The sequence below is a fragment of the Chionomys nivalis genome, chromosome 25 (assembly GCF_950005125.1).
Source record: "Chionomys nivalis chromosome 25, mChiNiv1.1, whole genome shotgun sequence".
Lineage (NCBI taxonomy): Eukaryota > Metazoa > Chordata > Mammalia > Rodentia > Cricetidae > Chionomys > Chionomys nivalis.
The window spans coordinates 5,021,766-5,048,320 of record NC_080110.1 but is presented as its reverse complement, the minus strand read 5'-3'; the positions used below and the strand labels follow the sequence as shown (position 1 = coordinate 5,048,320).

The following is a 26,555-nucleotide window of genomic DNA, read 5'->3' as shown; positions in this document are numbered from 1 at the left end:
TCAGGGACTCTGCACTTGGATGTTTCTCCACCTGCTTTTGTGCAAATAGCTCTATGGCTCATTCTCTTTCTTTTTGTTACGTTTCTGCCTTAATGTTTTACATGCAGTGTTTGTACAAATGTCTCTAACTCTGTGATTGTATATCTTGTGGCAGACATGCTTCTAAACAGAAAGAGCTGGTCACTGAGGTTAAATACCTGTTGGATCTTTACAAAATAAGTCCTCCTAGGCAGAATTTGTTCACAAATATAGTATTTGGTGAACAGAAATATTCAAAGGTGTGTCCAGCTTCAGTGTTTTCTTCTCTCAAACTTCTGGCAAACACAAGCCCAGATCACCTTGTAGATACCCGAATCTATGAAGCCATGCATCTAACGTCTGCTCACAGCTTGTCTTGACGTGCTATGATATGAGCACTTTAAATATTTTGCAGTAGACTCTCAGGAAATATTTGATCAGATGAACATTAAGTGGGAAAAAGTTATTAAATATTTTAAAAACTGTACATATATACACATTCTATATAATTGAGCAATCGTGGTTACACATAGACGTTAAACTGCTACAGAAAATACCAAAGGACAAAAGTTGCGACTGAAACTAAAGAATTTCCATTCAATTCCCTTTCTTTATTCAAGTTAATAAAATCATAATTAGCTGTCGGCTCAGTGGTAGAGTTGTTTTTTGGCATGCGGGAAACCTTTGTTTGGACTCCCAATACCAACAAACAAACTAAAATCTGAATCTCAGAATTAGAGTGTGAAAGATCAGATCGTCCCTTACAAGCTTGCATGTCAAGGGGCCTTAAAAACACACACACCTCGCGTTTTGAGTAGAACCAGCTTTACTGTTGATTATGGGTGGAAAGGGCTTTTCACAGTGCAAGATAAAAAGCGATCAGCAAGGTTAGCTGATAACGACTGCTATGTCTTTTTTTATAATAAAAACATCTTTTTCTTTTTTATTAAGTTTTTTTCATACAATATAGTTTGATCATGTTTTCCCCTCTCCCAACTCCTCCCATCCTCCCTACGTGCGACTCCCAAAAAAAAAAAAAAAAAAAAGCAAAAAAAATCAGTAAAAACGAAAACCAAAACCAACAGGCAAATGACTGATAAAACAAAGAAAAATGTCCCAAACAAAGCAAAACAAGAAAGCCCACAGAAATACCACTGGGCTCGTTTTGCGTTGGTCAACTTCTCAAACAAAAGTTGCGCAGCCCAGACCGCGGGACAGGCTGCCAGGCAGAGCGCACATGCTCGGCCCGCCTCTTCCGCCCACGTGACCGGCACTGCTCCGTTCCCCAATATGGCGGCGCCCAGCGGAATGAACTGCACGTGAGAAAGAGCAGGCAACCCAGCCTCTCAGAGTAGCGTGTGTGAGGCGCTTTCTCCTCCGTGCTGCTCGAGAATCCTTTCCTGTCTCCCTGAGGCCCTCGGAGGGTCTGTGGCCGTCGGCAGCCATGAAGACCAAGCCGCTTTCCCACAAGACGGAGAATACCTACCGGGTGAGCGCGAGAGCCGGGCCGGGAGCCGAGCCGGGCGGGGAGCCGCGGGTCCCCCGCCTCTGCCTGCCTCCCACTGATAGCGAGACTCCTGGGCCTGCAGAGTTGGGGCAAAGCTGCGACCCCTCGTCCCCGGCTCCGGCCAAAGTGGGAGACCCTGCTACTATAGTAAACACGAGTTCCGGGGGGGAGTTTGGTTTGAGTTGCAGAGGTGGCCTTTCGACGATGAGCTCCGGTGTGTCTGGGGAACTGCCTTGGGTTCGGGGTGAAATCTATCGCCCCGGGAGATTTCCTGCAAATGCACCTCTCCTTTTAACGCTAAAGACTGAACAGAGGGGCGTGGGACGGGCGGACAAGTGGTGAGTGACTTCCAGCTAGCCGTTGTGGGGCACTTTTTAGTGTCTTCCCAGATCCTATCTTAACTGTGTTTTAAAAACACACTTGTTGCCATGACTTAACGAGATCCCTGTGCTTTTGGTGTGGTGTGAAATCTGAAAGACAGCAGATCGACTTGTCAGCGTGCATCCAGCTTCCTCAGCCTGTGTGGAGATGGTATTTAAAAACCAGAGCTTAGGAGGTAAATCAGTTGGTAGAGAGCTCTTGACTGGCGTGCAGGAACCCCCAGGAGTGGTGGCCAGTGTCTGTTACCCCAGAACTGGGGACGTAGAGGCAGGAGGATCTGAAGTTAAATTTAAAGGTCACCCTTGGCAACATGGCCAGTTCCAGGTCAACCTGGGATACATAAGTCAAAAATAAAAATAAAAAAAGACAATAAGTTATGCAAAATATAAGTATTATTGTAAAGTAGTAACAGTGTATTTGTGCATCTGTTTAGAGTTCTTACATTTACCTTTGTGCTTCATCAGTAATAGCTGTTCTTTTAAAAGAAGAAACGGTTATACATTTAATGATCAACAGGTGCCACAGGTCTGAAATGACAAGCCAAGGTTACTGTTATTTGTGGTGACAGTTCATAGAAGGCTTATTGAAGCTCTGAACATTCTGCCTTTGGAGTCTGATGTGATTATGGTATAGTGTGTTCCAATCGATATCAAAATATGATAAGCATTAAGCGTGAATATGTCTTCAATATGCTTCTTTTCTTTGCAGTTTCTTACGTTTGCTGAAAGACTGGGGAATGTGAATATTGATATCATTCACCGGATTGATAGAACCGCAAGCTATGATGAGGTAAGAGGATATGGTATTAGCAACCCTCAAACCGCTTTAGTAATGCAAGTAAATCGTTTTTCAAGACATTTTTAATGGACACGCAGCGATTTAGACCTGTGTTGTCCAGTAAAGAAATCACACATAGGAAATACATTTTTAATTCACTTTAAAGTCCTCAGTAGCTGTTAGCGACTGGAGAAGTGCCATACTAGATGGGACATTTCCATCCTGGCTGCAAGTGCAGTTGGGTGATGCGGGCTTAAACAGCTGGCTTGATTTGATTTGGAAACTCATCTGTTGTTGTATACTCTGCAGGTGGGACTAATTTTTGTTTCCAACTCTGATTTCAAAGTGATTTTAATGAAATCTGCTTCTTGGGGTCTAATTTCTTCCTCTTTAAAGGAAAGATACTAGACTACACGTTTTCTTGTCCTAACCACATTCCTGACTGGTGTTCGTCTAAGAAGTGATGTTTTCCCCCTTTTTTTTTGGTACATCAGGCCCTTATGCTTCTACTAGCCCTTTAAGGTCTTGTTGATGCAGACACCTTTAACTCGGGGCTTCTGCCTCAGCTTGTCGTCTTCTGTTACTGGTCAGCTTTTGTCCTGAGTCTTTGCATGCATTTTCTCCCTACCACTTTCGAGTGTTAAATGGTATCATCTAGATCAGCATGAAATGTTCTGAGAACTCACCATGAAGGGAGTGCCTCTCTTGGAGAGTATCAGAAAGGATGTCAAAAGGGAATTATAGAAGATGGTACCGGATTGACTTTTGCCGTTGGGCAGGTTTTAGTGTGGCAGGAGGACATGAATGGCTCTTCCAAGCTGAGGAAAAGTCTATACAAAGCAGCAGATGCTTGGAAATATGTGTCGTATTTAAGATACTACAAAACTGTCAGCCTTACAGATGTGCTCAGGGTGCATGCATGCGTGGTGATTGGGAGGGGGGAGGCTAGCTGGAGAGATGGGAAAGATCAGTTTCATGTGCCAAGCAAGTTTGGATATCATCCTGGAGCTGTAGAATGCTATTCCAAAATCGTAAGCTGGGGAGTAAGTGACCTGATCAGGCGTAAGATCCGATAAGAAATGATTGTGACAGTGGCAGTGGCAACCGAACCAGAAGGGAAGTTTCAGGGGTATTAGGGGAGTGGCTAGGGATTGGGACCTGGTAGATGGGAGGAGAGGGAAGGGATAGGGTTAAGGTTTTTGGTTACAATAACAGGATGGTTGAAGACACCACTCAATAGTATAGATTTGTGAAGAGTTGTGTGTGGTGACACATTCTTGTGATTCCAAGGGAGGCCGAGGCTATCCTAGCCAGCCTGGACTATACAGCAAGACCTTGCTATTTACATAGGCTCACGTGTGCCTGCTCGCTCTCTCTCTCTCTCTCTCTCTCTCTCTCTCTCTCTCTCTTTCGGTATGATAAGCATTAAATACTAATGCAATCTCTCTCTCTCTCTCTCTCTCTCTCTCTCTCTTTCGGTATGATAAGCATTAAATACTAATGCAATCTCTCTCTCTCTCTCTCTCTCTCTCTTTCGGTATGATAAGCATTAAATACTAATGCAATCTCTCTCTCTCTCTCTCTCTCTCTCTTTCGGTATGATAAGCATTAAATACTAATACAATCTCTCTCTCTCTCAGTATGATAAGCATTAAATACTAATGCAAGAGAACACAATTCTTAGAGGAAGGTAACTTGTTGGATGTGATGTATAGTATAATGTGTAAATTATAGTGTCCATAGGATGTTTGGGAGAAGAGGACAGTACCGGAAAGCACTGAATCCTAACTACTAGACCCCGAGGGGAAACATTAAAAGACATTTGACCAGCAGGGTGTGTTGTCACGTCTTTTCTCCTAGCACTTGAGAAGCAGAGGCAGGTGGATCTCTGTTGGAGGCCAGCCTGGCTTACATATCTTGTTTCAGACCAGTGAAGCTATATATATATATATATATAGTAAGACCCTGTCTCAAAAATATGTGTGGATCTAGAGCATAGGTGAATGCAGAGATAGGAGATTGAATGGTCCAAATGGCCTCAGTTATATATATAGCAGTTGGGTCTTGTTGATCTTCATTCCCATTGTCTCATTTCTATTGCTATGATAAAGACCACGACCAAAAGCAACTTGGGGAGGAAAGGGTTTATTTCAGCTTATTATTTATAGTTCATCAAGTTGAGAGCTCAGGCCAAGAACTCAAGGCAGGAACCTGGAGACTGAACCGAGACCATGGAGAGTGCAGCTTACCTACTGGCTTGTTCTCCACGGCTTGCTCAGTTCACTTTTACCATGCAGGACCTGCGTGTAGTGGTCTGGGCCCTCTCACGTCCATCATCACTCAAGAAAATGTTCCATGGGCTTTTTTCCAAGGCCAACCTCGTGGGAACATTTTCTCAGTTGAGGTTCCTTTCTCCAAAATGACTCTAGCATATGCCAAGTTGACATAGAATTAACCAGGGCACTCTTGGTATCTTTCTTTCTCTAATATGGCTGGATCGGTCTTCTGTCATGTCAGACTCTTTCTAAGGTAGTGTAGCAGGAAGGGCAGCCCTCATGCAGCCTCGCCATTTCCATCAACTATCTGCTGTTAGTAGATACAAGGGGTTAGCAAACTCTGTCTATGTCCATCTTGCTTTATCCAGCAACTCAGATAGTGATTTTTAAATCAGACATTCAAATACAATACAATATAATGGTAAACTAATTTGATACTTGCTAAAGAATAACAGAAGCCTCTGTGAGTTCGAGGCCAGCCTGGTCTACAAGAGCTAGTGCCAGGACAGGAACCAAAAGCTATGGAGAAACCCTGTCTCAAAAAAAAAAAAAAAAAGAACAGAAGCTTGGTCAGTTGTCTTGGAGTTGCTTCACTAATGCGCGACCTCTCCTGCAGGAGGTCGAAACCTACTTCTTCGAGGCGCTGCTGAAGTGGAGAGAGCTGAACCTCACAGAGCACTTCGGTATTTTTGTTTTGTTTGTATTTTATTCTCCCATAATTTGCACTTTTTATGTTCCCAACAACTAGTGATGGAGAAACTGAACGTCATCCTTTTTGCTTTCATTTCTTTTTCTTCTTTTGTTAATCCAGGGAAGTTTTACAAAGAAGTTATTGACAAATGCCAGTCTTTTAACCAGCTGGTCTATCATCAGCACGAAATAGTGCAGAGCCTGAAGACTCACCTGCAGATCAGGAACAGTTTTGCCTACCAACCTCTCTTGGAGTAAGTCACATCTCAGACGAAGGCTCGATGCTGTTTATCTGAGTCTTAAGGAAGGCCATGGTTCGTTCCTGGCCTAAGTAGTGTTTATGATGTAGTAACAAGACGATCTGCCTTTCCTGCTAGTTTACTGTATCAGAAAGAGATGTGCTGCCTTACGGCAGGGTGGCACTCGCCCTGTACTGTGATAGGGCACATGTGGCTCCTGAAGAGCTGTGAGGTTCTCTGACCCTGCGGATGGGTGCCCTGAGTTCTCCAGTAACTATTTCTGCATTGATTTCTCTGCTCATCTGTTAAGATTTGAGCTGCTGAGCAGTGGTTTTGAATGCCTTTAATCCCAGCACTCTGGAGGCAGAGGCAGGTGAATCTCTGTGAGTTCGAGGCCAGCCTGGTCTACAGAGTGAGTTCCAGGATAGCCAGGGTCACACTGAGAAACTCTGTCTTGGAAGACCAGATAGGTGGGAGAAAGGAAGGAAGGAAGGAAAAATATTTGAGCTGTGAATGATAGCACATTTTATAATCCCTTGGAAAGTAGAATCAGGTGGATCTTGTTCAGCCTGGGCTACACAGCAAGAAAAGATTTTGTCTCCAAAACTAAAACAGCAGCAACAGGAATGAGACGACTTAGAAGTGCTTTGGGTTGGTTCATACAACAGTCATAGGCTATCTATATCGTCAAACAGCCCTTTGGTTTTTTAACTAGTCACTTCCTTTTCAATCCAGTTTAGTAGTACAGTTGGCACGAGATCTGCAGACTGACTTCTATCCACACTTCGAAGACTTCTTCGTGACCATCACCTCCATCCTGGAGACGCAGGACACGGAACTGCTAGAATGGGCTTTCACCTCGCTGTCGTACCTGTACAAGTACCTGTGGAGGCTGATGGTGAAGGACATGCCCAAAATATACAGGTGACCCTTTCCTTCTGCAGTACGTTTTGATTTGCCTTCTTCCTTTGCCCTGGCCCCTCCCTGACTCGAGTACCTTCCCGGTGCCGTGCTGATTATTTCCTGGCTCAGAGCTGGCTCGCCAGTCGCTGGGGTCTATGTGGTCGTCTGTCCGTCTGCAGTGTATAGCACACCTGCTTAGTTTCCTCACCGCCTCTTGAAACTATCCCCACCCATCCAGCTGGACCTGGAGTTCATCACGTTAGCAGCCCCCATCTATAGCAGCCATGATAGCTTTGACTTCTGTACCCCTTGGCTGTGTTTTGTTCTGTTTCTTTGCTTAGGTCACCCAGGCTTTATTGTAGATCTTTGCAGAAGTGTAAACTCGCACGCAGGTGCCTGTGCTTGGAGTTCAGATCTGTGTGTTTACCGAGCAGCTTTACCCCTTGCTTCCTAGCCATCTCGCCACTCTTTGAGATGTACCTCTTCCTCCTTATTATTCCCTGAGTGTGGTTATTTATTTTTACTTACTGTGTTTTTGCTCTTCCTAATAAAAAGCTCTCCACTTCACACCAAATTCATACCGCCTTTCCTATTCACTGTGGGTTTCACCGTTGCCTGAAGGTTTCTTTGAAGACCACATCACTTAGCCTACACTGTTGTCTCTGGCCTCAGCCTTCTGCCTGGCATTTGGCTGTCTCTGATCATACGTGCCTTCCCAGCACTGTCGACCACACTGCTGACATGGGGCACGTCTGTACTGAACGACTCTGTTTTTCTCCTTCTACAGCTTGTACAGTGCCCTCTTGGCCCACAAAAAACTACATATAAGAAATTTTGCTGCCGAAAGTTTTACTTTTTTGATGAGAAAGGTTAGTCTGATATTTTATGTGCTTATGGTAGTGAATTGTCAAGAGTCTGATGACCAGGATGGCTGTCTTTTTGAATGGAATCATGAAGTCACCTTTTGAAACAGAAGCTTGTTTCTATTTTCAGTTTATGTCACCCTAAGGTTTAGTCTTTGCTCCCTAATCTGTGAGCTCTAATTTGGGTCATTCTGTTAGTTAGGTTTTCATAGCTCTCAGTGTATATAATATAATATAATATAATATAATATAATATAATATAATATAATATAATATATAATATATACCCTTTGATTTAAGTCAGTGAAGGGATTTCCTGCAAGGAAACGCTAGCATGGTATATTTATGTTTGTCTAATTTCTTCCTGGTGCATTTTAGGTTTTGGTAAACACATAAAACATTAGTATTAAGTTTCTTTGTGCACATAAAATATAAATACTTGATTTACTTTAAAAGATAGAATGTTGCCTTATGCTGATTTTCCTAGCACATGCCTTCATATCATACCAATGAATCCGTCACCCTCCTGTGACAATTACAAGGGTGAGTGCATGGTCCTAGTCATTTGAAATCACCTCTGTTCCTGTCAGAAAATTTCAGAGCCTGTTTAAATATGGGTATATAAAATAGGAAGTATGGGTTCTTATTTAGACATACTTGTATTGTAAATGCAACTTTCTATTTCTCGTTCTAGGTCTCTGATAAAAATGCACTTTTCAATTTGATGTTTCTTGATCTCAGTGAGCATCCAGAAAAAGTGGAAGGAGTTGGACAGTTGCTCTTTGAAATGTGCAAAGGAGTCAGAAATATGTTTCATTCCTGTACAGGCCAGGTAAAGAGTGGGGACAAATGCCTGGAGTCTGTGCAGACGGAATAAACAGAAGAGAACAGCACGATGGTGGGGGTGGGGGGATGGAAATCCTAGAATACAGAGGAAGCACAGCCCGGAGAGTGTCAGGACTTATAATGTGGACTGGGTGCTTTTACATACAAAATCGCCTTGGTCTTCTTGGCCCTGAGTACTTAGCTGCTCTAACATCAATTGAAGGTCATGGGTAGAGGGGAAAGGCTGTTCTGTGAACAGCCTAGGCTGTGTGGTTGGTACTCACTGGTAATCCCAGCACCCAGGATGTTGAGGCAGATGGATCGTGATTTCAGCACAAGCTGGGCTACAGAGTTAACAGTCAAAGCTGCCATAACCTCGATTATTCCATGCTAAGTTTTTGATAAAATCAGTGTGATAAACCATAGCTTAAGACTGTCTTTTAAAAACTGCTATCCAAAAATGTTTTGATTGCTTTCTCTTGCATTCCCACAGGCGCTGAAGCTCATTTTGCAAAAGCTAGGACCAGTTACCGAAAGAGAAGCTCAGCTACCATGGATTTTAGTTGGGGAAACCCTGAGAAACATGGCCAGATCCACTGTAGGCTATATCTATAAGGAACACTTTGGTGTGTTTTTTGACTGTTTGCAGGTAAGTTCTAAGAATGGATGTGTGGCAGGACGCCTGCATACCCTTTGTCGTTAGAGATTGTATTTCATCATTATCTCCTTTGTTCATCTACCTGCACATCCGTTCCTTTTCTCCTCTGCGGTCCTTTCCTTATGTACTTATTTTCAGTGTGATACCTTGTGGTGCAGTGGAGCATGGTGGCAGAGAGAACTGGCAGGTTTCCTGTTTGCATCTTGGTACTGTACTACAGGTGTGACCTGTGCCTGCCGCTCAGTGTTTTCGTATGATAACGTGGGGCTGATATTACCTGTGTCAGGGTTGCTGTGAGGGTGTTGAGTGAATACTTCCAAAGAACGCAGACAGCGCTCAGCAGACACTAGCTGCCACTGTCCAGCGATGCCCGGATATGCTTCTTTCTTTAGCTAGCAAGAATGTGAGAAGGCAAGCTGTTGGTGGACATCCATTATCGTGTGAGCAAATAAATAGTTTGGGATTTTGTAGTTACTCAGTCTCTCGATTTCTTGATTTGAAGGAATCCCTCCTGGAGCTGCACAACAAAATGACGGAAACAAACTGCTGTGAGAACTCTGAACAGATCAGTCGGCTGCTGGAAACCTTCCTCATCTTTGTGAAACATGGAAGTGGCTCAAAAATAACAAGGCCTGCGGACGTTTGCAGGGTGCGTCTGGTGTTCTTAGGGGTCTGTTAGAGGCTTGCACTGGGGTGTACCGCCGTGTTGTGCACTCACCTGCTGTGTGCAAAGGCCTGATGATCCCAGCGCTGGGGGTGGGGCCGGAGTGTGGATTGCTGTAAGTGCCTTGTTCTTTCTTCCGTTATTACAGGTGCTGTGTGAAGCATTACAGACGGCCAATCTTGCCACTTCTTGCCGGAAGACTCTCTTGGACGTAGTTTCTGCTTTGCTCCTAGCTGAAAGTATTTCCTTGCCAGAGACCCTCATCAAAGACACCATAGAAAAAGTAATTCACTTCACCAGATGTTACCTGTGTGGCTAATAATGTGTTTAGCACTGAGTGTCCCTGCTGAGAAACACAGATGAAGCGTGGCAAAGGCTTTGCCCCCAAGGGATTGATCTTGCTAGGGAGATGGGAGCTGCATGCCATCATGGAGTCAAGCAGGATGAAGGGCAGCTAGATCTCAGAGCAAGTGAACCCGTCTAGCTTTTTGTGCAGTGGGTGTGTGCTCCATGTTCCAGGGTGGGGAACGTGCCTCCCCTTCTGACTGGGTAAGGGAGCCAGGAGTGAGTCGTTACAACACACTGAACTGATAGCTGAGAGAGGTCTATCGATTTGTAATTGTTAATTCTACTTACTGGGGAAGAAAGAGAGCTTTTCAAAGGATGTGAACTTGGAGTGGTCTTTAAAAGTTTCTTTTTTCTTTAACTTTTTAAAATTGTTTTTATTGAGCTATATATATATTTCCCATTCCCCTTTCTTCCTCCTAAAAGTTTCTTAACAGATTGCCAACAGGAACAAATCACCTGACAAAGGGACTTTAACGACTGACTTGTGTTCACGAATGCATGTAGTCTGTGCACACAGGCACTTGAGAGAGAGTGACACCACAGCAGCGGAGCTCTCTTGGCTTTGAACACTTAGGCTCTGTCCTGCAAGTAGGGAAGGCCCCCAAAGAATGCTAAGCCGGGTCATAGCTGCTGTTTGCACTGTTATGGGTTTCGAAGTATGTTGAAATGGGACTAAAAATGGAATACTGAGTTTCCATGGAACCCGCTGGTTTTCCTGTTGTAGCTTTGGGGCCTGCAGTAGTCACTAAGATACCGTGCTCTGCTTCTGGGTTCCTTCAGAGCAGGTCAGACCTCTGGGTGGATGCTGGCTGGCGTGTGGTGAGCCTGCCGTCCCTTCTGTAGTCACACTGGGGCTGGGGGAGGACTGCTGTGTACTTTTATAAATACATTTTATCTTTGCTTCACAGATATTTGAAAGCAAATTCGAGAGACGTTTGATTTTGGATTTTTCTGAAGTCATGTTTGCTATGAAGCAGTTTGAAAAGGTAAACAAGACATTAATTTTAGGGTACTTTTAAAATATGTCATGATATAATCAAATTTGAAATTATATCATTTCTTTTTTTGTTACTTTTTGAGAGGAACAGAATTAGTGCTTGCTGTTTTAGCTTGTATAATTTTAAAGCAATTATATTCAGTCATTGGTTATATGGGCTACTTTATGTGCTAAGTCATTTCAAATGATGTGTGTCCAGGTTGGACTCTAATCCCAGCTCTTGGGAGCTGGAGGCAGGAAGACTTGTCAGGGTGCTTAAGGCCCTGTTTAGACCCTGTCTCTAAAACCAGCACTGCGTCGACAGCAGGCTAGGCTGCAGGCATTCTCTATGCACTGCGTCAACAGCAGGCTAGGCTGCAGGCATTCTCCTTGCACTGCGCTGACAGCAGGCTAGGCTGCAGGCTGCAGGCATTCTCCTTGCACTGCGCTGACAGCAGGCTAGGCTGCAGGCTGCAGGCATTCTCCCTCACAGTGTTCAGAGTGCTGCCAGGCTGTCCTTTTGCTTCTGTTGTTTGTGTGGAGAACTTTGAGGCTGATTCTTTGCTGGGAACTCTGCTGAAGTGCTGTGATCTCTCTTCTCTCTGGAATCTGCCCCTGTTAATGAGCATCAATCCTTTCTTTGTCTTCAGCTGTTTCTACCAAGCTTTCTCTGCTACATTGAGACTTGTTTCTTGATGGGCGACTCTGTGGTCTCCGACGAAGCACTGGCCATTTTAGCCAAGCTTATTCTGAATAAAGCTGCTCCGCCCACTGCTGGCTCCATGGCCATTGAAAAATACCCTCTGGATTTCTCACAACAGGCTTTGGGGTAAGTTCTGAATCCATTCTCTATGGTAAGATTACCCATTTCTAATAATTGAATGTTCGAGTGTACAGCCCAGGATGATGATCTTATGTGTTCTCTAGAAGAATGTCCGTGACAGAGTGTTGTGCCTGTGCACACGTTGATTCGGAAGATTGCAGTTTACTAGGTTTAAAATGGTGTTGTGCATGTGAGTGTGGAAAATGTGGATGGTGACGCTGTGTTTATCTCAGAGGGTGATTAGCTGGGCGGAGGTAGCACACACCTTTAATCTCAGCATCTGGAAGGCAGAGGCAAGGGGATCTCTGTGAGTTCGAGGCCAGCCTGGTCTACGAAGCCAGTTCCAGAATAGCCAGGGCTGTTAAACACAGAAACCTTGTGTCATAAAATCAAAAAAGAAAAAAAGAGGTGATTATTAACAGTTAACAATTTTTTATATTTGTTTACATATTTATGGTATGTATATTTAACATCTTTTATTTTTACATCTCTGTAAGATGTGGTAACATCTTTCATAATCTGCTGAGATTAGAACTGGACACAACTGTGCTACCTCGCTCACACCCCTCAGTGCGTGTGCTCACGCTCCTCAGCGCGTGCTCCCCCGAGCACTGTCCACATGTAGGCCTCTGGGTTTGCGCAGGTGATCCATCACTCAGCAGACTGTCAGCACACCTGGAGGCACAGAAGTGCTCATCCTTGTCCCTTTCTGTTCTCCAGTTTTTAAGAATTGAAGACAACTGCATCATTTCTCCCCCCAGCCTCTTCCCCTCCCTACTCACTCCACAGTTCCGTGGCACACCCATAGCCGCGCTCACACTTCACCCTAGCCCTGTGCTCGCAGTTGGCCCTCCCGTTTTATACACACGCATGTCGCTGTCAGCGTGTCCTATGAGAACTGTGCCGTGTTCCCTCTGCAGTTGGCTGCTTTCTCACCTAGCACAGTTCCTTTGAGATTCTCTCCGTTGCCCTGTCAGTGACCTCACTCTTTTGTTTCTGAGGAAGATTCCCCAGTAAGAACGGGCACTTGTTTCCTCATTCACACATGGAGGAACAGTTAGTTATTTCTGTTGCTTGGCCATTGCGTGTTAAGCTGTTGTGAACGAACGAATGTTGTTTTCAACTCTGTAAATATCCCAAAGTGGAATTTGGGGGTTTATGATCAGTATGAATTATAATCCACTTCTTATAAATAGCTGTGAAGGCGTGGTTTTGAAGAAGCAAATACAATTTGTTTATTCATGACAGAAACAACAGTTCTGTAACACATCTTAAAAACATGAAAAGTGCTTTTTGATTTTTTGTTTTGTTTTGTTTTTGAGACAGAACTCACTATGTAACTCGTTCTTCCCTCCCTCCCGTGTCATATGAAGTATGTAACTCATTCTGCATTAACTGTTGTGTCGAGCCCGAGGTTTAGGGCTGCTGGCTGCCGACTCACTCTGGCAGCGTTTGTTGAAGGCTGCGGTGCTGCCCTTGTACCTGTGTCACAAGTCACCCGGGCCTGTTTTCGGCCTGTGTAGTCCACAGTCTCCTCTGTTGGTGCCGCTGTATGAAAGCTGTCTTTAAAGGCCATGACTGGCTCTTTCCTTTTTCTACGAGGTGGGGTGTGACCTCTCTGCCAGGTCAGACGATAGCTTTTGTGAGTAGGGTTCTTTCCCTCTGCTCTGTGGGCTCTGGGATTCAAACCCAGGTCACTGAGTTTGGCAGCAAGTGCCTTTACCCTCTGAGCCGTCCCGCTGGCCCCATTCCTCTGTTTGCATACTTTATTTTGTGTTTGATGGAGTAGCTGTTGCCACTCTTGTGGTTTGCTCTGAGACACTAGGGTCAGTGGATGGGGTTCTCTGAGTTTGTGCTAACTACTTGGCTTTGAAGCTGGCTGCCTGCTCTGGGTGAGGAGTTTGTCCCCACAGCCACACACACAACATTTAGTTTTGAATTAGCACTTGGGGTCTGGGGAGACTTGCCTCCTTAAAACCTGCGTACATCTCCTACTCTGTAAGTGGTTTCTCTGTCAAATGTGACTGAGCAGAGTCCTGCTGTCTGTACCCAAGTCTGGCTCCTGAGATGTGGGCAATGAGTAACCCTGGAGAATCATTTCCTTGGGTCTTTTGTCTTGATTTCACAACCCACAGCCAGTCTCCAGCAGGCACATTCTTGCAAGTGACCAGAACTCTGGGTTCTGTGCCATGGAGCTTTGTTCTTGGCTCCCTCAGGGAAGCCAAGGGATTGATGAAGCCGCTTGTCACACCTCACAGTTCTTTAATCCTCCTGAAAAAAGTACAAAGTAAAACTATTAGATCCTTCACTCCAAAGCTAGTGCAACGGCTTTGACATCGCTCTCTGAGAAAACATCCCCACCCCCACAGCCCCAGCTGCAGTCTGTGTGATGGTCGCCTTTGTCCTAACTCTTCCTGTGGAGGGTTCTGAGTACTAGTTTGAGCTGAGAATGGTGACATATGTTTGCACACACACTTGTACACTCTACTAGAATCCAAACAAGGTGGTGTCAAGAGCAGTCTTGCAATTACAGGCCAAGCTAAGCAACACTGTGAGTTTGAGGTGAGCCTGGGATCCATAGTGAGACCGTCTCTGAAACTTCATAGTTTCCGTACTGTCCAGACGTCCACATCACAGAACCAACAGGAGAGAATGGATGTGAGCACACTTGTCTGGAGCCTCATGTAGTGCTGCAGGCAATGGGTGTAACTGAGTGAGAGAAGCCCCCAGAGTTGGGGAAATAATGTGACTGTGGAGAGGGCCTGGTGAGGCAGTGAGCAAGGAGGGGGGGAGAGGACCAGGCCTTGCTGGACTTGCTGCAGCTGTGGAGAGGACTGAGCCTTGTAAGGCCTGCGTTCAAGACTCAGGCGAGTGGAGAGGACTAAGCCTTGTAAGGCCTGCGTTCAAGACTCAGGCGAGGAGGGAGTTAACTGTAGGACAGTAGTCGAGCAGATAATGCCTCATTTAATTGCATCGTCTCAGTAGTTTATATTTTTAGAGATTGTCGAGTTATGCTCATTGCCAAAAAGACTAGCCAGATAGAACGACTATCTGGGCACTGGCCACACATGCCTTTAATCCCAGCACTTGGGAATGGAGGAGGGTGCAGAAGCAGGCAGATCTCTCTGAGTTCCAGGCCAGCCTGGTCTACAGAATGAGTTCTAGGACAGCCAGGGTTATACAGAGTATGATGTCTAATGAATTGATGGCTAAATTAGCTTATTTGTCTATTATTTACAAATATTCTGTGTCCTGAAAAGTAAAGTATCAAAAGAAAGAAAAGTGACTTTTCTTTGATTCAAATAACAAAAGTTATTCCAGTTTTGTATTATACAAGTTAACCAAACTGGACGTAGAGGACGAGTTCTAAGGCATGTTACCTATCATTCCTATGACTTTGCTGTAAGAGTAGAAAAGGGGTAGTTCACACATACCCAAAGACAGGTGCTGAGTCAGAAAACATCACCGAATAACCTTGTGCCACGTTAAAGTCAGAGAACTGTCCATCATAATTGATTATGATTAAAGTGGTATTTGCCATTTTTACTATGGTAACTTTGACATCATCCTTCATTTGGAAAACAGTGACATTCATGTGAAAACAAAACAGGTGGTTATCGATTGCAGTGGTTCATGCCTGTGATGCCAGCAGCACTCAAAAGGCAAGAGGCAGGAAGATTGCCACAAGTTCAAGGGCAGCCAAGTTCCAAGCTAGTGAGGACTCATAGATGTCTCAAGTAAATAAGAAATGAGGAGCAGAAGCAGTCAGGTTGTTCCAGTCCCTAGGAGATCTGCACAGCAGTGCCCAGAACTAGAAAGGACTTGGTCTAAGTTAGAAATAGGTTGAAACAGAGAAGCAGGTCAGGCACGTTGATGAGCCTGTAGCTGCAAGTTTTTTCTTTGCATTCCTTCAAGGTGCGTCCTTTCAAACTTGTGGCCGTAGTAAATACCTGTCCATTGTTTTTACCTTCAGGTCCTACTTAAAGCAGAGGAAGACTAACTCCAAGAGAAGAAGGGAGCAGTTTCCAGTGCTAGACCATCTCTTGTCCATAGTTCAATTACCCCCAAGTAATGACGCCAGATACCTTTCACAGTCTTGGGCAGCCCTGGTGGTATTACCTCATATCAGGTAAGAAAAGAAGCTTTAGTTTTACCGGTGTTTAACATTTCAGTTAAAATGGTAACCGTTCTTTGCCATCCTGAGAATAAGCCATTACATAGGAATTTGAGAATTTCCCTTTTTCTCTGCACTTCTTGCTCAGGCCTCTTGAGAAGGAGAAAGTGCTGGCTCTCCTGTCGTGCTTCGTAGAGTCGCTCTTCGTGGCTGTTGACAAGGGGAGCTTTGGGAAAGGTCAGTGACAATCAGCACTTGTTCTCTGCTTGGCCTTTCTGGCATACCCAAAGTAAATATAAACACGTGTCATGCCAGGGACCAGCACCAACACTATTCTGCTCTAACTCCCTGCATAGAAAATGCATGGTGGCAGGGACATGTGTCACTTGTATCCCATAAATGCGGTGCCCCGGTCCGAGTTGCATGAACACAAGGAAAGTCAAGTATCAAGAGGGTGTTATAACATGGTCCTCCTTCCCCTTAGATACATCTGTTCCCAGCTGCTTCATTTACTCACCCGGAACCCAACGCCCGTATTCATACGTGTGTTCCTTCTGCCTGAGAACCTTCCTAAGTGCCTTATTCAGCACTCTTTCCCATCCTCACACCGCTCGGGCCGGCTGCTTGTTGCTGTGGTGAACACCATGCCCACAGTGGTGCAGAAGGAAGAGTTTGTGTTAGCTTACACTTCCGGGCAGTACATAATGGCAGGGGAAGTGTGGCAGCAGGCAGCCAGAGAAGGAGGCTGAGAGATTGCTTCCAGAACCTCCTCTAAATATCGCCACCAGCGGGGACCATGTGTCTACATACAGGAGTCTGTGGTGGGACCTCATTCTTTCTCATCCAGACCAGCACAGGTGCATCACTAGGAAGGCCTGCCTGCCTCCTGTAGGCAGGGACAGGTTGTCACACTCCCAGTTACTGTTGAATTGGTGTTAACTGAATATCTTAGTGAGAACCTACTGGATATGTGACTTAATATAAATTGAAAAATAATTTCAGCATGAGTAATTTTATATACAGATAACTGAGTTTTGAAAGGTCCAGGCCTACTGTTTCGGAGAATTCGAGCCTGCCTGATGCTGGAGGGTGCGCTGTGTCCCTCAGTTGAAATGCTCAGGACCAAAAAGTACTACTTCAGGTTTTGGAATATGTACCTGTATTTCATGGATTGAGAGCCCTAACCTGAAAATCCCAGGTCCGCCATGTGACTCTGAAGCTGAGTTGGGGTAGAGATCTTGAGCTGAGCTAGCTTCTTGTCTCAGTCGGTGGCATGAACTTTTATTCTCTGCCTCGGACGCGTGTTCACTGTAAGAAAGACTATGTGTGACTTGAACTCTCTGTTGCTCTCTGTCATGCCCAGATGTCACTTCAAATGTGCTTCTGTAAATGGTGCTGGGGATGGGGTGTTTCACAGCCGAGAAGGAAGCAATGTGTTTTTCCTTTCTTTCTGCCCTTAGGATGCTTATTTGTTCTTTGTCAAGCTGTAAACACTCTGCTGAGTTTGGAGGACTCTTCTGAACTTCTGCACCTGGTTCCTGTGGAGCGCGTGAAGAATTTAGTGTTGTAAGTAAATAACTTCCGTTTGTCTTAGTGGTGAGCAAAGTATAAAAAGCTCCTATTTTTGTGGAAATCTTTCTAATCAGTCTTATACGTGAATAGTGTCACATGGGGAAATTAAAAGTTGATATTAGATCCTTCAACTAAAATAAGTAATTTTTTATAAATTTGAAGTTTATAGTCATCTTTGCAAAGAAATACTTGATTACATGCCTAGGATTTAGGTTATAAAGTTAAAATGCCAGCTGCATTTTTTTAAAAAAAACAGGGTCTCTCCAAGAAATGTATCCGCCTCTGCCTGCCAACTGCTAGTATTAAAGGTGTGTGTCACCATGCCCAGCACAGCTGGATTTAAAAGGAAGAGAAAGTGTTTTCAGTTGATGGTGCTGAGAGTGGAACCCAAGGCCTCAGACACAAACTCTCCACTGCAGTGTCAGCCTCCCCACCTAGCACCCAGTGTCAGCCTCCCCAACCTAGCACCCAGTATTAGCCTCCCAACCTAGCACCCAGTGTCAGCCTCCCCAACCTTTCATGACTCACTCACTCTACGTGCTCCAACCTCTTCCTGGTCTGCTCCAGCGTGTTGTGGCCTGCATATCTGAGGTCCTTTTGCTCTATGATAAAATGGTCTGGTTTGATTTTTCTGGCCTGCACATTTATTTTGACCAACCTCAGACTCTAGAGTAGCACTGGTTCATTTTTGAGAGGCCTGTTTTGGTTTCTGGTAGGTTGAGGCTCAGGCTATGGCTAAGCAACATGCTGTTCATGAGGCAGCCCCCAGCAGAGTGTTCCTGCCCTGAATGCTAGTATTGTTGGGCAGCACTCCGCCTGTGGTAACCCCTCAGTGGGAATAAAATCTGAAGTCCGCACCAAGCCCTCGGACTTTTTATGGTCTAACTCCTCTGTTTCTGATGTCTCCCATGTCCCCTTGTTCACTGGGCCCCAGCCACACTGGGCTCTAATGCTCTTCTAGGTGAGAATGCCTCGGAGTGGGCCTTGGCATCACCCCTCTGCCTAGAATGCTTTTTCTTCAGATCCCCTTATGCCCGCTCTCCTGTTTTCTTCCAGTTCTATGTTCTGTGACTACCTCTATCATATGCACTCCACTTTGCCCACTGGTTCCTGCCTGCTGCTCTCTCCTTGTTTGCTTCTATAGCCTCCTTCCCTTAATGCTCTTCTCCCCAGCATTTATCACTGATCTACTGAACTGTGCTGTGGCTGCTGTTTCCTAGAGATTTGAGTTTCAAGAAAATAAGAACTTTGTCCTTGGTTTACTTTCTGTCCAGTGTCTAGGAAAACTGCTGGCAATGTTAGGTTCTCAGGCCTTCTGAATGAAATTGGCATATAGAAGGTCTGTGGCGTGTCACAAGGGAGGGTTTAGAAATGAGCTGCACTGTTCCTCACCAGCTCAGTGCCTGGCATGCAGTGAGCACTTCACAAATTTCACATGTCCTCTTCGCATGCAGCTGCCACTCACAGCTGTGGGTTGGGGTGGCAGCTTTGGCTGTTCTAGTCCCCTCTGCCTCTAGCCAGCTGGTGGTATCCGAGCCCATTTCTCACTCGGTAGGCCTAGTCCTCAGCTGTAACTATAAAATGATGTTGGCAAGCTCTATAAAACTTAAAGCCTGTTGCGTTTTATATTTCCCTTACCAGCGGACATTTCTGGGTAACTTAGTGATGTGATGGTGCAGTTGGAATCTCATAAATATCTTGTTGCAGAACATTTCCGACGGAGCCATCTGTGTTGCTGTTGGCTGATCTCTATTATCAGAGGCTAGCGTTATGTGGATGCAAAGGGCCACTTTCTGAGGAGGCCTTAATGGAATTATTTCCCAAGTTACAAACAAACATTTCAACTGGTATCTCCAAGGTAATACTGCATTGTGCGTTCAGCTCGTGAGCACCTGGCTCCTCATCACAGGCGCTGCTGTGGGATTTCTGTGGAGCAATGATTGCTAAACACTGGCCACAGACCCATCACAGCAAGACTGCTTAGGGTGGTCAGTAAAATTACAGGTCCTAGGGTTCTGCTTCAATTCTGTTCCGATTCAGTAGGAATGGGGTAGAAAAAAATAGAAAAATAAAATAATTTTTCTTTAATTTATGTACTCATAGATGGTAGTTGATTGACTAAATCTCCATTACAACAGTCTTGCATAGTGCACATTTTATGGACTAGATAATTGTGCTTGTACTAATAGGTAAACACCTGTTTATATCTTACAACTTAAAACTAGAAGAATGTGTTCTTTCAAATTTTTGGTAAAGAAAACTTAAGCCAGGCATAATGGCGCACGCCTCTAACCCCAGTAGTCAGAAGAAGGATCTCTTTGAGACCAACCTGGTCTGCGAAGTGAGTTCCAGGACAGCCAGGGCTGTATAAGACCCTGTCTCAAAGGGAAAAAAAAAGAATTTAAGATGGTTCGCCTCCTCATTCAAGTGTGTGGAAATACCCACGCGACTAAGGGGTGTGGAGCCATGGCTATAGCTGAGTTATGGCGTGTTGAGTGGCCTTACCCACGCGGTTTTATGCTGTCTTGAACTCATTTACTGTTTGAATTAGGTACTGGTTGTTGTTGGATACGAGACAAGGACAAAAAAGGCCAGTTTTATTTTGATCAGTAGTAGCCCTTAGGTCTGTGAGACGTGGGTCTCGCCGACTGCTCCTCGTGTCTTCCTTCACTTACACTCTGCGATTGAAGTCCCCCTGCACTTTCTCTAGATCCGGCTCTTGACAATAAGGATCCTAAATCATTTTGACATCCGGCTTCCAGCTTCAGTGGAGGTATTGTAATTATTAGAGTGGATAGTTTAAGAAAAACATAATTCACTCGTTTTTGTAAATTTTCAAAATGGTATCTTTGCTATGTAGCTATATATGGCTAAACTACATAAATGTTTATAGTAACGTTGGTGTTCTTGGAATTCATATTCTTGCCTGCCACGAAGTCCACTAAATGTTCTTCCAGATCTTGCGGGTGCGTGCGTGGTGGGGCTCGTGTTGGATGGAGTCTTCCGTGTTATTGGTGCCTCTGGTTTTACCTCTTTCTTTAGAAGTTTACATAGTGCCCACAGTTTAGACTCTTACTGATTCCTCTGATGACAGAAGTGGGGTAGTTACCCTTTCCCAGTGTCTTACCCAGCACCGCAGTGAGCGCCCTTAGATGGACATTTTCATGTATAGAACTGTTTTCATGATGCAAGTAGTAGAGATAGAATTGCACAGTGAGAATACATACACTGTGTGTGTGTGTGTGTGTGTGTGTGTGTGTGTGTGTGTGTGTGTGTGTGTATGTGTGTGATAGTAGATAGATAGATAGCCAGATACCTAGGTAGGTAGGTAGGTAGGTAGGTAGGTAGGTAGGTAGGTAGGTAGGTAGTAGATGCTGTTAGTCATTTGGAATCCTTTAGACAATTTCCCATTTACTCTGTGTGTGTATGCACATACATTTAGTGCACGTGAATGTGGAGACCAGAGGTTGTTGTTGGATGTTTTCTATTGTTCTCTACTTTATTTTTTAATTTAAAATATAATTAAATCACTTACTCCCTCTAACCTCTCCCATGCCTCCCGCCACTTCCTTGTCTTTATTGTTAAATATATTTAAGTATGAATAAATTTATAACTGCTAAGTCCATTTACTGTCGTTTGTATGTATGCATCTTTAGAGCTAATCATTTTTTTAATTTTAAATTACTGTATATTTTATTTATCCATATGGATGTTTTCCGTACATGTATATCTGTGTACTGTGTGCATGCCTGTTGCCCAAGCAGCCCAGAAGAGGGCAACAGATTTCCTGGGCTGGAGATATAGATAGGTTATGAGCCACCTTATAGGTGCTGGGAACTGAGCTTTGTCCTCCAGAAGAGCAGCCAGCTCTTAACTGCTGAGCCACCTCTCCATCCCTGATCATCGGCTTCTGAGACAAGGTCTCCCTCTGAATAGCAAGGCTGACTGACCCCTGAACTCCAGGAGTCTGCCCTTTTCTAACATGTTCTAAGTTGAGTTCTTTTGTTTGTTTTGTTTTTCTTTTCTAAAACCTTTAAGCTAAGCTGAGCATAATGCACACATTTAATCCTAGTACTCAGGAGGTAAGAAGTGGGTGAATCTCTATATAAGTTTGCAGTCAGCCCAGACTCTCTCAGAAAACCACACGTCTAGCCATGCTTCACATCCCTTCTGAGGTCAGTGTTTGACCTGCCTTGGGTTCTGCCTGACTGTGCAGGACGATGGGCTCTCGGAGCGGCAGTCAGCCTTCGCCATCCTGCGCCAGGCAGAGCTGGTGCCAGCCACTGTGAGCGACTACAGAGAGAAGCTGCTCCACTTGAGAAAGCTGCGGCACGATGTGGTGCAGGATGCAGTTCCTCCGGGACCACTGCAGGAGGTAACAGTGGTGTCTGTGTCTTTCTTTAAAGTTGTTTCTTAAATTATTTTTTAAATCGTATTTTGGCAATCATACCACATAGTTTTCAATAATTAAAATGTTCTCATTATAAATAAGGCGAACCTTGCTTCTCTTCCATGCTTTGTGTTAAGTTGCTCTCTCAGCCTATCAGGTGGTGTCCTTTTGTGTATGTGAAGGCCTGACACAGCGGCCATCATTTTGTGTGCTTTGCCGTGGCTACTACTCCAACAGCTAGTTTCCCTTGGGTTTCTCTTGTTTCTTACCTAGTTATAGCATGTGAGCATTTCAAAATATAGTACTTCACTTTCAGCAGTTGTCTGACTTCAAGCCCCCCCCCCCAAAAAAAAGGAAAGAAAAAGAAAAGGAAGTTGCTTTGTTGACAGGATGGTTCTAAAATGTTGGTTCTGTCCTTTAAAGGATGTCCTAAAGGGTAGAGTGTGATTGGTGGGATGGGGTTAGGGTGCAGAAATGTGAAGCAGAGCTGACTCTGGCCCTTGACATCCCCACACCAGTTTAAGTAGATTATCATGATTATCAAGTGAAGAAAGATTGGCACCACCATTGCCTTGTTTGTGAATTAGGAAAGCAATAGACTGTGCTCCGCTGTGGCCAAAGGAATTGTGTGAGATAAACTTAAAATCCCAGTATAAAATATGCTACCATCTAAGCACGTTATGGTAACTATTATGGTTGTTAACACTAATTAATTATGTTAATCTTTCATCAAACATATTGACTAGTAATGACTGGGTACTGGTGATAAACATCACATCGAAAGTTCAGCCTCTGCCTTCAAAGGATGATGTCATGGGCAAGGACTAGGGGACCTTCCAACCACAGGGAGCATGTCCTTTGGTACCTGCTCAAGAGTGTGTACACTTCTCAGATTTCTAGAAAGGCGAGGTTTGGCCTCGTCTTGAAGGAGGAGATAATGTCCCGTTGTAGCGGAAGAGCTGCAAAGGAAGCCAGGCCTGCAAGTGCATAGGTTACCCAGGGAAACTGCAGGTGGGTGTGCTCCCAAGGCTCGGGGGATACTGATTCCATATTCCACACTGATGTCACAGATGAACGCTTCCCTCACCCCCTGCTGTCCTGCTGTCTTTGATAGGTGATTGCTTTGCTCATTAATTATCTGCAGGTCACAATACTGGCCTTCTTTCCGTCCAGAAGATAGAGTTAGACATTTCTTGAGGGATTTAGGTCATCTGAGCACAGTGCCCTGCTCCATGGAGTCCCCGGTCCCACATTTGGTTTTCTTGTCATTGTTCTTCTGTGTCTACACTTCACTAATGCTTGATGCTGCCCAGGTCCTGTCGGTGTTTGTTAGAATGGGATCTCATTCCCAGTTAGACTTAGACTTTGTCAGTGAATGTCAAAAATGAGCTTGAATTCCATGTTCTAATGAATATGAGTAGGATTTTAGGAGATGAGAAAGATTATTAAACACTCAGTTCTGGGTTAGTCTCAAGAGCCTTTGTTTGCTCTTGGCGCAGGCTTCTTCCTAACCTTCACTATGCCCTTCTGTGGTGGCCTGTCACGTGTTTACTAAGCCCATCTCTTGGACTTGCAGGTACCACTCCGTTATCTGTTCGCCATGCTCTATGTCAACTTCAGTGCCCTCTGGGACCCTGTTATTGAGCTCATAAGGTAAGCGTGGCTGTAGATGGGACCATTCACTTTAACCGACATGGAGTGGGGACGTGTTCCATCTAGGTATGACTTATGTGCACGTGACACAGCGCAGAGGAGAAGGACGCTCTCTCCATGGCCTGGTTGTCGGTAGTTTAGGTGTGTGTCTATTTCTGTGCATGTAAATGATTGGGGGCTTCTCTTTATTTTACATGAGACTGTTTATATGATGAAAAGGTACATTATGTATAGTTTTATTTTTACATATTAGATAACTGAACCATACTATAAAAATACAAACTTCTAAAACCCTTGCTGTCTTACGTGCATGTGTGCACGGGCACACACACACACACACAGATCCCTTTAGCTCTAACAGATAATTTTAATAGTAACAGAAAATATCATGCCCTAGGGCTGAGATATAGAAATCTGTCCTTTTACAAATGTTTGTCCTTCACACTTTACTCTGGCTGTTTGTCAGACTGGAAATATGGCATGTGTCTTGCCTTTCTGGATCCTATTAGCTCATACTTGACAGAAGCAGAATAAACAAATCCCTTTCCAATTTTGAACCAATTTGCCTGCTTTTACTTCCTTTCAGAGCCGTCAAACAAGTGTAGTGAAAATAAATGGCTTTTGACTTCAACCGGGTTTTTTTTTTCTCTCTACTTTCAAAAGATAAGAAGTGACATATTTGTAATCAATGGTCCATTATCACAAATGTTGACTCCTAAATGCTTTTAAAGTCTCTTCATAGTGACTGGGCTATTTTGCTGTCAGGGACTGTTTTCCGTGTATAATATGCAACATAGGTATTCTCAGTTCCTGTGTACAGTTTATGTATATTAGGAAGTTCATGGGAAGGTGCACACCTTTAATCCCAGTGTCCAGGAGGCTAAGGCAGAGAGGATCACGGATTTTAAGCTAGCCTGGGCTACATTGCTATATGCCTCATGAAATAGGATTAGAGAGAAGGGAATGGAGAGGAAGATGAGAAGGAGAGCAGGAAAAAGAAAGGGAACTTAGTGACAGAGCAGAGAACATTAGAGATTATTAACAAAAATTAAAACCAAAAATACCCCGATATGATTCATTTCATGTCTCATCATTAAGTTCTGAAAAGTCCTGTTTGGGACAGATTCTAAATGTGTAGCCCTGGCTGTCCTCGACTAGCTATGAGGACCAGCTTGGCCTCAGACTAACACAGCTCCTGCCTCTGCCTCCCAAGTGATGGGATTAGAGGTGTGCACCATACTCTGCTGGAAAGTGTATTTCAGAGAGTGAATTAGCTGCAGAGAAACAGACATTCTTAACTCTGAGTGCGACGGTTGTTCCTTCTCCTAATGGCCCCGCCTCATATACTGTCTCAGCGTTGCCACCTTGATGTAGCCTAGAGTCACCCAAAGAGGGCGTCACTGTGTGATTTTCTTCATCAGCTTGGTCTGAGGACTTGTCTTGATTGATAATTAATGTGGAAGAACCCAGCCCACTGTGGGCAGCACAGTCCCTAGGTAGTTGGCCTTGAGCTGTATAAAAAAGCCAGCTGAAGGTAAGCCTGGGAGTAAGGCAGCAAACAGTGCTGCTCCGTGGTTCCTACCTCTAGGGTCGTGCTCTGAGTTCCTGCCCTGACTTCCGTCAGTGAATTGTGACCTGGAAGTGTGACTCGGGTAAATGTTTTCCTCCCCAAGTTGCTTCTGGCTGTGGTTCTGGTTATGGTTCTGGTTGTCATACCAACAAGGCGGAGTCTTAACACTAGTCTTCTAAGGTGTGGAAATTCACGCCTGTGTCCTAGCGCTCAGTGGCGGGGCCAGCAGATTGTGGGTTTGGGGTGTCATAGTGGGCCCAAGCCAACTTTAGACATCATAGAAAGACTAACTCAAAGCACCTCAACAACAAAGCTAAATAGTCTTATATAGGTCTACTTACATTTTAAAAATATTCTGTAGCCATTTATGGGTATAAAAATAATTTCTGTGGGTTGGCAAGAAGGCTCAGTAGGTAAAAGGTCTCACACAAACCCCATGACGTGAGCTCAATCCTAGGGTCCCACAGTAGAAGGAGAAAACCAAAGTGCCTGAATCACTGACTTCTCTGGTCCATGTACATCCACACTCACTAATACCCATCCTATGCACAGTCATGTATAATGATAAAGTAAAATAAACAGTTTGTGTGATGTAGGCAGTATAGAAACTACGGAAACGTGTGAAATTTATTTTAGCCTCATGTTGAAGGCTAATCAATTTAACATTTAATTCTTGAACATTTTTCTCATGGGCTATCTGACACTAAAGACCGTGTATCATGTGTTCTATTTTTTCTTAGTTCTCATGCCCATGGAATGGAAAACAAGCAGTTCTGGAGTGTCTGCTATGAACATCTTGAAAAGGCAGCCTCGCATGCTGGTATGAGCAGGAGTCTCGAGGGCCGGGGACACCAGTGCTTACCTAAGTGTTTAATTTTTACTGTGGTTTGCGCATGAAGCGGGGGAGCATGAGAAGCATATTCTCTCTGGTGAAATCCTGAGATGACTGCTCTTTCCTGAGTCCTGGAAACAAGTGTCCAGTCTGAGGACAAGTCTGTAATCCACAGGCGGTAAGTTGACATTTTTCTCTTGCAGAGAAAGAACTGCAGAAGGATGTGGGGGACGAGGAGCAGTCCGCTGATGGAGGTTGGGAGCAGACCCAAGAAGGGGATGTTGGCTCTCTCTACCAGCAACAGTTAGCACTGAGAACCAGCTGTCAGGAGCGACTAGACCATACAAACTTTCGATTCTTGCTCTGGCGAGCTCTGGCCAAATTTCCAGAGAGAGTAGAGCCAAGGTCCAGGGAACTCTCCCCGCTGTTCTTGAGGTTTATCACGTAAGTACCTAGGACCATGTCCCTGGCACAG

At 44.6% G+C, this 26,555-nt stretch overlaps 1 protein-coding gene across 2 annotated transcripts in view; it reads left to right on the top strand.

Moving 5' to 3' along the window:
- Positions 1-1,313: 1,313 nt before the first annotated feature.
- Positions 1,314-26,555, top strand: part of Utp20 (UTP20 small subunit processome component) — a 73,787-nt gene continuing 48,545 nt past the window's right edge. For both annotated transcript variants that reach the window (XM_057757900.1, XM_057757899.1), the window contains exons 1-21: positions 1,314-1,507; positions 2,615-2,695; positions 5,576-5,642; positions 5,771-5,903; positions 6,624-6,812; positions 7,579-7,660; positions 8,349-8,486; positions 8,973-9,128; positions 9,640-9,786; positions 9,950-10,084; positions 11,058-11,135; positions 11,776-11,954; positions 15,922-16,077; positions 16,211-16,299; positions 17,523-17,628; positions 19,342-19,492; positions 20,345-20,407; positions 21,852-22,010; positions 23,602-23,678; positions 25,989-26,068; positions 26,284-26,524. In XM_057757900.1, coding sequence (XP_057613883.1) covers positions 1,463-1,507; positions 2,615-2,695; positions 5,576-5,642; positions 5,771-5,903; positions 6,624-6,812; positions 7,579-7,660; positions 8,349-8,486; positions 8,973-9,128; positions 9,640-9,786; positions 9,950-10,084; positions 11,058-11,135; positions 11,776-11,954; positions 15,922-16,077; positions 16,211-16,299; positions 17,523-17,628; positions 19,342-19,492; positions 20,345-20,407; positions 21,852-22,010; positions 23,602-23,678; positions 25,989-26,068; positions 26,284-26,524 — 2,552 coding nt within the window. In that variant the 5' untranslated portion in view covers positions 1,314-1,462. The remainder of the gene's footprint in view (positions 1,508-2,614; positions 2,696-5,575; positions 5,643-5,770; positions 5,904-6,623; positions 6,813-7,578; positions 7,661-8,348; positions 8,487-8,972; positions 9,129-9,639; positions 9,787-9,949; positions 10,085-11,057; positions 11,136-11,775; positions 11,955-15,921; positions 16,078-16,210; positions 16,300-17,522; positions 17,629-19,341; positions 19,493-20,344; positions 20,408-21,851; positions 22,011-23,601; positions 23,679-25,988; positions 26,069-26,283; positions 26,525-26,555) is intronic.